The sequence below is a fragment of the Nymphalis io genome, chromosome 5 (genome assembly GCF_905147045.1).
Source record: "Nymphalis io chromosome 5, ilAglIoxx1.1, whole genome shotgun sequence".
Classification (NCBI taxonomy): domain Eukaryota; kingdom Metazoa; phylum Arthropoda; class Insecta; order Lepidoptera; family Nymphalidae; genus Nymphalis; species Nymphalis io.
Window position 1 is genome coordinate 7,881,794 of NC_065892.1, and position 10,786 is coordinate 7,892,579.

The following is a 10,786-nucleotide window of genomic DNA, read 5'->3' on the forward strand; positions in this document are numbered from 1 at the left end:
ATAATAATTTTGCTTGTTTGGATGTTTGTCCTTCAATCACAATAGAACGGATGGACTTTTATAGCGAAATCAATTACGTCGTAAAATTGATACAAGATGTATTATTTATTTATTATTAATGATAATTTAACTAACCTGATCGACTCTGATGTGAGAACATCTATATACAAAGACCTAGATATTAATATATTTGACTAGCCGGTTGGCATGGTTGGTGGATACTTGCCTTTCACGCCGAAGGTTGTGGGTTCGATTCCCACCAAGGACAGACATTTGTGTGCATGAACATGTCTGTTTGTGATGAGTCTGGGTGTAATTATCTATATGGGTATATGTTTGCAAAGGAAAAATGGTATATGTAGTATATCAGTTGTCTGGTTTCCATAGCACAAGCTGTGTACAAGCTTAATTTTTCGATCAGATGGCCGTGTGTGAAAAATGTCCCAGGATATTGTTACTATAGGCGTTATTAAACATCTTAATGTGCAAAAAAACGTAATTCCATCTGTTGATATAATATAATTAGTATGTAACACTTATAATAACATTAAATATACTATTTGTTGTAGCATTTATTAACGTCGTAAGTTACAATATAATTGTACAAAGTTAAAGGAACTATAGAATACAAAAAAACATACTGGGCGTATATGACGTATTAACAACGGACGTTAGGATAGCTAGTGCGGGCGGATTAATCATCAAATTATGCTAATAGTTTTAGGTTTTTTTATGAATATAAACGAAAATGATCGTGGCATTCAATCCGAATATATCGAAAATATATTTTAATATACAAAATTTATTAAATTTTTTTCAGCATAAACAAGCGTATAGCACTAGCTTCGCCCGCTGTGTCAGGGGAAGGGTCAGGTGCTAAATAAATACAGTGAATTCCCGATACGCGAATTCCTCGGTTAATGCGAAAAATTCGAATCCAAACAATCAACACAAAAACGCTTTCCACATTAACGTTACACTAAAATTGCATTAAATAAACAATCAATTTATGTACTTAAAACTTTCTAATTTAGGAACCAATAAATGAGATTTATTTTTTTTGTATTTTATTTTAATTATAATTTTATTGTTATAAAGAGAAACAAGATAAGTTAGCGGTAATCCTCAAATAAAATCCGTCTAAATATAATCGGTAATTAGGTAATAATAATATATAAGAGAGTACTTTCAAAAGTTTTTCCAATATGAATTGAGATTTTGAATAATAAATTGTAATAGTACATTATACTTTTTTAACAATACAAAATGATATTCCAGAACCATCGAAATTATCGGATTTAGACGGAGAGACAAGAGGGCTGGTTGAGAAAATGATGTACGATCAAAGGCAAAAAGAAAGGGGACTACCGACCAGCGAGGAACAGAAGAAACAGGATGTACTTAAGAAGTAAGTTTCAAATATTATTATTAAATACATATTTGCGTTGTCATCATTTGTATAAGTATTGCTTTAAATCTCTACCCATCAGAGACGAGAAAGAGAGTGGAATCAGAAAATGGTAAGCTATTTATAATGATTACGAGAAGCTAATACAATATTTATAAATAAAATAAACAAAAACGTCTCGTGGTCATTACAAATATATTAAGACTCCAACACACATTTAAACTACTATGAAATATTTAAATAAAATAATAATTAACGTATATAATGCTAACTAGTTGTTTTGTATGTGGCTTTATAGTTTTGTACCTCTGTCTCAAGTTATTTAAAAAAGGAAAAACATGTTAGCTTTTTAAAGTTAGCCAACAATGATTGCATCAACTACAATAATAAAGTCAAATGTATGTATTTAAATTACACTTATAAGAATTAACTAGTAGTAAAACAGCCTCACGTAATATTTTTCCTCATTCCTCTTCACGTGATCAATAAAGGTAGAATCGTATTATTGGGCGGAAATCGAGACTTATACACGTAATACATATAAAAGTACTTAAACAAACTACCAAAAAGTAAAACTTATTATTTAACCTCTTATGTCAATACATTTTGCCTTGAATACAAACATTTAACTTTTTCCGCAAACCAGTGCCAGACTTCAACGAAATTATCTTTTCATAAGATAAATAATATCCTATTTTTTGTTCACAGATTTATGGAACAACATCCGGAAATGGATTTCTCGAAGTGTAAATTTAATTAAAGATGAATAAACTTAAACGTATCCAATATTTCGATGTCGACGAGCTATGACTCGCTTTATTAAAATAAGAGCTGGTTATATTGATTGTAAACGTTGCATGTCGATTTCATTACTTGAAAATTAATAGTCGAGCAAACAAGTTGTCTGTCGAGCCTTAAACTTATTGATTTTTTTCAAATCGTATCCATTAAAATATAACCATATGTCGTTTCGACTTAGATAAAAGTTAAATAAAACTCGTTTACTAGTCAATAGTAATATTTCAACCGATTCGTTACTTGATTTGCTTGGTAAAAACTATGATGTTTATTTAATAAAGAAATATATGTTTTATTATTGTTTTATTTTATTCCGATAAGTTTAGCTTACTATATATTTCACTATATTTTTTTTCTTGCTTGATATTCAGCGTTGAATAATAAACTATTCTAATTTAAAATGTTTACTAGACTTTATATTAGGTCCTTACATATGAAATTGGCGTTTTGTACGGGAGGAATATAAAGTCAATTTTTTTGTAAAATATATTTAATTAATCAAAGTATGCACCGTTGTTATCTATGCACTTTTGCCATCTCATAGGTAGTTCATTGATGCCTTTACTAAAAAACCATGGGGGCTAGAATCAATAAACTCTTTGAAGGCGGTTTGAACTGCCGCATCGGAGTTGAAATTTTTTCCGTGTAAATTCCGGAAAAAATGTTAATCATTGGAGCAAGGTCCGGGGATTAAGGTGGATGTCGCAGACATTCCAATTGTAGCTCATCTAACATAGTGGTTGTTTGTTGTGCAGTGTGTGGTCTTGCGTTGTCGTAAAGCAGCAGTGGCCTAGAGCGATTGACCAATCTCGGTTGTTTAGCAGCTAGTTCTTCCTTCATGGTTTGCAGTTGCTGACAATAGATATCTGCCATAATCGTTTGGCCAGATTTTAGAAAGCTGTAGTGAACGACACCGGCGCTAGTCCACCAAACACTCACAAGTAACTTTTTCTGAGTCAATTTTTTGTCAATTTGCGGACGAGCATATGGGCCACCTGATGGTAAGTGGTCACCAAACGCCCTTAGACATTGGCATTGTAAGAAATGTCAACCATCGCTTATAGCCAATGCGCCACCAACCTTGGAAACTAAGATTTTATGTCCCTTGTGCCTGTAATTACACTGGCGCACTCACCCTTCAAACCGGAACACAACAATATCAAGTGTTGCTGTTTTGCGGTAGAATATCTGATGAGTGGGTGGTACCTACCCAGGCGAGCTTGCACAAAGCCCTACCACCAGTAGATCGTACACCCCACCTCGTACCACCAGTAGAGTATTATCGTACAGTATCCACTTTTCATTACAAGTAATGATTCGATTTAAAATCCCTTCATTATTGTGTCGGCTTAGCAAAGTAACACAGCAGTCGACGGGTGTTTGCAAGTTCGATTCACTCAATTCATGAGGTACCCATCGCTCAAGTTTTTTTACTTTCCCGATTTGCTTAAAGTGGATTAATACAGTTTTATCACTTACCCTGAAGCCTGCAGCTATCTCTGAAGTGCTTTGTGATGGATCCGCTTCCACAATAGCCTTTTTTCTACCCTTTTCTACTTTGGTCTCCTGCCATCTACGGGGTTAGTTCTGAAGGTCGAAATTTCCAGAACGAAAACGTTGCAACCAAAAACGTACCGTGCTTTCTTTTGCGACACCAGCGCTCTACACATCATTAATCCTTCGAGCTGTTTCTGCAGCACTGGTGCCACGGTAGCACTCGTACTCCTAAACCGATATTTCATGTTTTCCATTGTGCGGTAGTAAGCGACACCAAAGAACAAAATAATGAGGAAAAAACAAATGAATGACTGTTTTCAAAACTCAAATGTACCAGTTAAATGAATTTATAAATTTGAATTTGGAATTCTTAACCAAAGAGGAGATATTTCAGATCAAAGTGGTCAGTACGACAAAACGCTAATTTCATATGTAAGGACCTAATAATATTGCATTGATTGTAACTTTATGGCGCGTATGTCCTGCGCTTCTGGCGCAGCTATTTCCAGCTATTTCGGATTTCCCATCCCATCGGATTATGAGAGTGTATAAATGTGTTTGCGTAATATGTACTGGACACTTAGCCACTCTCGTTTGAAGTTGGCCGCCTTGGTCGAAATCTGACGGGAAGATTCAAGACGTACGTCGTCATGTTACTTTGCGCTTTTGTAGTGAAAACTGACTATAAACAAAACTTTGTTAGGAGTGATTTGTAAATGACTAAAGTGTTAGCTTTATCAATCTATATCTGCGACTTACGCAGTAATCTTAAACCTAAAACAAAAAGAAATATATTAACATTTGTTCAATTTACTCTTCAGAATATTAAAATTGTCATTGTTTCGCAACCAAACATCGCAAAACTTAAATACTACAATAGTTATAGGAGATATAAAAAATATAAATATATAGCATCGATTAGCAGAGCAGTTAGAGATTCAGTAAAAATATAACAGATATAACTTTTAAACATAAGCTACCCTGACCAAAAAATGAGATAGATGGAGCACGTTAGTTGCGTGGGGGCTTCGTATTGACAAGTGTATCGGAGTTTGCGTTGACACACCCGTACAAATTCCCATAAATGAGGTTTTGTACTCCTAGGAAAAGAATGGTAATAATTATGTATGAAATTATAATCCAGTACTTATCCTTTTTTAGATTTAGTGTTATGATTTTACAATACGTTATGCTTTACCTGGTGGTAGGGCTTTGTGTAGACTCGTCTGGGTGGGTACCACCCATTCATCAGATATTCTGCTGCTAAGGAGCAACACTTAGTATTGTTGCGTTCCGGTTTAAAAGCCGAGTTATCCATTCTAACTACATGGACATAAAATCTCACTTCCCAAGGTTGGTGGCGCATTGACAATGTAAGGAAAGATTATTTCTCACATATCCAATGTCTATGGGCTGTGGTGGCCATTTACCATAAGGTGTATCATTTGCCTGTCCGCCTGCTTATAATATATAAAAAAGATATTTTTACGGCATAATTACAATGTTAATTTAACTGTAATTAGACGTTAGCTTCCTATTGCGATTGGTTCGCTATCTGTACACTAATTCGCAACTATTTACAACTTCGCCAACTCTTATGTTATAAAATAATCATTAATATTAGGTAGGAGGGATATTAATTTTGAGTTTCTTGACTACTCTTATTAATAGAATCTTCGTATCGAAACGTGTATATTTAATATTTTCTGCAAATACAATAATGTATATTCAATAGAGCTTATAAGACCTTACTTGACTGAAGTACCTATATTTTGTTTGTTCTGCTCGTAAATGCTTATTTTTTTACATAATCATTAAATTTAAAGAAATATTTTCTTAAGGAAGCAGTTAATTTATGTCATGATTATTATTTGAAATATGTTATCCGTCCATTGGTGATTGAACTAGGCAAAGATAAGCTATTGTTTTACTTAGCTCAATATTGGCTACATTGAGAGTTGTACATAATATTATTAAGAGTTTTCGTTTAATTTATGACGCGTTGTTGCCTTATCATCTTAATAATAATAATGTACACTGAAGATCAGGCTTGGGTAAATGCATTATGATAATGCATATAACAATCACGATTACAGCATAACGAAAGTAATCAAAAAAGTAAAGTGAGTAAATCAAGTAAGTGGCCCAGAGAATCCCTGCACGCCCTTTGCAAAAACAATCAAAGTTAATCTGTAATCGTGATTGATGATTACGTGTTACAACCATAATTGTGAAAACACAGAAAGAGAAGCACCTTGCAAAAAGGTGCTAGGCTAGCACCTTTTTGCAAGGTAAGGTTTTAGGAAAAAACCTAAAAACGGGAAACGTGAGTAGAGAATGATATAAAATTGATTAATAATTAAATTTTTCATATAAAAATAAAGTTTAAGTTTCGTTACCATGAAGCCTATAGCTTAAAATATGTTTTTGTTTTTTTTATTAACATGTACCTAAGTCAGTTAAATTAAATTACAATTTGGTTCTTATCTTAATTATTTTAGCTGTGCCAACAGGGTATTATTACATCGTACATACGTAACACAAAATTATTTTGCCAATGTCACGTAGGATGGAAAAGACATGAAAAATCGATCAATCTCACTCTCTTTCGTTATGTCAATTGACAGATTGTCTATGACAAACATATAGTGTCAAGTGTCAACAATGAACCATCAAATTGTCAAATGTCGTCTGTCGCCACGACATAACAAAATAAATAAATGATAGGTACCTAGTACTTTTTTGAATACAAATATCATATAATCTTGCAAAATGGTTAGAACTGTGTATTCACCTGAACACTGTCTTCAATATTTAGAGCAATATGCAAGTCAAGAAAACTTTGTATTGGGTTTAATATTAGGCCAGGTAATATCTCCCATTTCTTTATTATTATTATAATATCAATTAACTTGCTAACGAAAAATTGAACCATTTACAGATAACCGATGCACGTGAAAATATAATTCACTTAGCTCGAACACCCGACGACAAAACCGCTGATACAGTTTCAGAGGAAAGTTACGATTCACAAAAATCAGAATCCGTACGAAATTTACTGGGAGTGTCAGAAGCATGGGTTGCAGATCACGCAAAACATGTAACACGAATGTTACCAGGAGGAATGTTTGTTCAAGGTATACATACATTAAACATCAAAGATATGGAGAAACAAAATTGTAATATTTAAAATAAACTTAGTAAGGAGGGATAAAAACTTTTGTTAACTTCATAGAAATACATTATGGCGAATATTATTTACAATAAACTTAAACTAGATATAATTTTGTTACATGATTTCAACTTTATTTTTTTATAGGTATTTTTATCACAAGCGATGAAGATATATTTGAAGATCCTAACCATTTTAGTAAAATTAGAGCTGTCCTCAATTTCATACATAAAACTTTGAGTAGTAATCAGTTTATGTTTGGAAATTATCCTCATATGAATGAGAGACTCATATTGCATATGTCTACTAGTACTAAAGTACTGACTTGTAAAAGTATTGAGGTGGGGTCGAGTAAAACTACATCAATGAAACCAGTTGAGTGGAAATTTTTGTCAAAGATGCAGCAATGGCAGAGACTTGATTGTTATTATGAATTTGATGATGTTTATCCCGTCATTGTCAAGAAAAGTGGTATATCAGTGAAGCAACAATTTCAGGTATAACAAAATACAAAACTCCTGCTTTTATTTTAGTGTAGCCTAAACAAAATTTATAATAATGCATAATTTTCTAGCATTACTTTAATAAAATTATTGGAATTGTTAAAATTTTATTACAATGTATAATCCATTTAGGATGAATTTATTATATGGTTTTTTTGTATTACTAGGATTAGGAAAACTTATTCTATCTATCTTAAATTTGTTTGGAATGTTAAATGTCATATAATGGTTATATGTATGAGATTAGTAAGCTCAAGTGTAATATTTAGGGCAATACAAACTGGCTTATTTGAGTTGTATGCTAAATTAATTACCACTATCCTAATTTTCATTATTTTCAGCAAATTTTGGAAGTAGCATACAAAACAATACAATCAAGTGTTATGTTTATTGATGGAGAGTTAAAAGATGGTTCTGATGCTTTGGAACAACTTACAAAGAAAAAAAAACTGAAGAGTAGTACAAAGAATGCTCAAGAAACTCCTAAATCAATGCATGTTTCATTATTTGTGCCTTTTGTAAGTAAATAAATAGACATAGTTTTTCCATTAAATAATTATTATTATAATCATATAAGTTAATATTATATTACAATTATTTTAATGATTAAATAATGAGTTAAGAGTTATTTTTATATTTTATGAGTAAATTAAATTATGCAAAATATTTATTTATAATATTATATATTATTTATACATATATATTTTTTTGTGATTTTAAGTTTAGGTATTACATTGTTCTTGACTATAATATATGGAAAAAAATCTGTTTGCTTACCGTAGGAAAACAGCCTCCCAGAAACAGTAGAATATCTGGAATGTGATGGTAACATCCATTTTAGTGGCGTTGTATCGTCCAGTGTGTTTATGTACCCAAAAGCAACAGTCAGTGAAGCCATTGCCGCAGTTAAACAAGATATAATTCGTTCATTAGCTTCCCGCTTCACAATGCATTGTGATGCGCTAATTGACGATAATTTGTTGCCAGAAGGTAAAATTATTTTTCTTTTATGACTATACTATCTACAAATACTTTCTTTTAAACTAACTACTATGTTTAGTAGTTAGTTTAAAATTAATATTATTATTGAGCTTTAGTAATTAAACAAAACAAAGTGTGTTGACAAATATTTTACTATCAAAATCCTTTTTATTTATTTATATAACATGTTCTGTAAATCCTTATCTATAGTCTTATCAAATTGCATTGGACAACAAACATCCAATCAAAAATTTTATATCTGAAAGTAATGAAAAAAAATTCTTTTCTTTATCCCTAAACTATAATTTTTTTATGAATCATATTTACTATGAATATATATTCCCAAAGCAATAATTTATTTTCTGATATATATAAGATGTTATACTACTATATTAATATATAATTGATAATAGTAATTCCTACTTATTACAGAGAAAGTGTGTTTTAATGAGCCTCCACGTCGAGTTTTGGTGCCTGTGGGTCCTCTTTATCTTTGTGACTATCTGTTTCCTGGTGAAGCACCAGCTGAAGCTTTGTTGTCAGTTAAAGAGCTCCTTGACTTACAAATCACTGAAGGCGATGTAGTCTGTGATGTCGAAACTCCTGCAGGTATAGTATTATAACCTGGTAAAAATTTATTATTGCATATATATTGATTTACTAATATTATTAATTTACTTGTCCTGTTAGTGTTTTCCTATAATTTATAGTCACATTATAGTTTTATTACAATACTAGCTGTAACTTGCAGTGTCACATGCATTATACATGGATTATAAAAGCCTGTTTCACACAGTTAGCCATCATTATGATTGGACAATCTAATAAAAAAAGAAACTCTAAAATCTGAGTTGTAGTTTTTATATCTAAAACTTGTCAGCTTTGTATAAACAATTTGAAAAATAATATATATTTATAATTAAATTATTATTTAGTAGTTAAAATGATGTAGTTTGTTATGTAATGTAATTTATCATTTTTATTTTTTTAGATACTTCAGAATTTGATGCTTTGGACCGCGATGCAAGTAGTGAAGAACTCCTGGCGACACCACAGGAAGCTAGTCAGTTCATGTACATCACTGGCATTTGTTTTGCTATGTTTGTCTTAATAGTGTCAATACTCATACATTATTACGACGTAATTGTACAATTTATGGGCAAAATACTCACAAGGTCCTAAAATTGAAATATACTAAATTATAAGACTTATTTCTTATTATTTGTAGTAATACTGTTTACTGACTACATTATTGACATAATAATAATTTTAAATATATTGAACATTATATGCACCCGTTTTGTACAGACATTGCTGTGTAATTTAGTATTTAATTTTCAATAAATATATAATTATTTTTTCTACATCATTTTATTTATTTTTATAACAATAACTATAGTACATACCTCACTTACAGCTACACCTTAGAAGACTGATTACAATTTAAATAAAATAAAGTTATAATATATTGGTATTGAAAATAGTGTAAAAATTAACATCGACGATTGCGTGACTGTTGAATTGAATTTGTGTTTTATCGAATGTGAATAAAATGAACTGAATTTATCGCGACTTGTAAATTACGAATTTGTGCATGTTGAAACCATAGAAGCGCCGTCATTTAAATATTCTTATTGCTATTTGCATTATGGTATATATCATATGGAAGAGGAATCAAAAGTTTGGAATTTTTCGTAATTTTTTTTTTAAAAGATGATGGAAAAAAGTTACGTGAGACGATAGCGGCCTTTAAGTTTCTTCTTCAACTTGAAGTAACCATCAAAATTTAGAGATGTATGCCTTAAACTAAACAGATTTAATCATAAAATAGGTACCTAAATATGAGCAAAGATTGCCCAATACGTAGGAAACGTGGACTTTAAGCGAAAGTCGCGGGTACTGGGCAAGCATTACCGAATTTTCATGTGTTTGTCTTGTATATTCCTATTTCCTATTACAATTCATATTGAAATGGCCTGAGGATTTTTGCATGTTTCGGATTTAAATCTGCCGCATGTGTTAAATCAGCTTCTACATAATAGAACGATTGTTATATTGTGGCAGCATCGTGAAATTAGTTCAAAACTTTTTATGAGCAAAGTAAGATTTTGTATAGCTGTGATTCATTAATAACAGTTTTTGCTTTTTGAAGTTAAAATAGAACAAAACGAATAATAATGAATAACATAAGAGATGACGGTAAATGTACTTAACCAGATAGATACATATTAAATAATATTTAATTTTATGGCGAATCATGATTAAATTTTTAAACGTCCTTAATAATAATTATTGGATTTACAGCGCCATCTAGTGTCGAACTTGAGAGTAAAATAAAAATTCAATAATACGGCAGATGGCAGGCTAGTAGATTGACATCGTAATACTATCAATGAGAATTTCATACTTTACACATGTTTTTGTTTC

The 10,786-nt window shown here is 31.3% G+C and overlaps 2 protein-coding genes across 2 annotated transcripts in view; both read left to right on the top strand.

Annotated features, from left to right (window-relative positions):
- Positions 1-2,501, top strand: part of LOC126768448 (nuclear migration protein nudC) — a 31,634-nt gene extending 29,133 nt beyond the window's left edge. The window contains exons 7-8 of the mRNA XM_050486507.1: positions 1,279-1,408; positions 2,117-2,501. Coding sequence (XP_050342464.1) covers positions 1,279-1,408; positions 2,117-2,168 — 182 coding nt within the window. The 3' untranslated portion in view covers positions 2,169-2,501. The remainder of the gene's footprint in view (positions 1-1,278; positions 1,409-2,116) is intronic.
- Positions 2,502-6,368: 3,867 nt separating this feature from the next.
- LOC126768444 (protein odr-4 homolog) lies at positions 6,369-9,723 on the top strand. Its single transcript, XM_050486504.1, has 7 exons — positions 6,369-6,571; positions 6,645-6,840; positions 7,023-7,372; positions 7,720-7,896; positions 8,161-8,368; positions 8,792-8,968; positions 9,351-9,723. Exons 1-7 carry the CDS (start codon positions 6,476-6,478, stop codon positions 9,539-9,541), a joined length of 1,395 nt encoding a protein of 464 aa, XP_050342461.1. The 5' UTR covers positions 6,369-6,475; the 3' UTR covers positions 9,542-9,723.
- Positions 9,724-10,786: the final 1,063 nt, after the last annotated feature.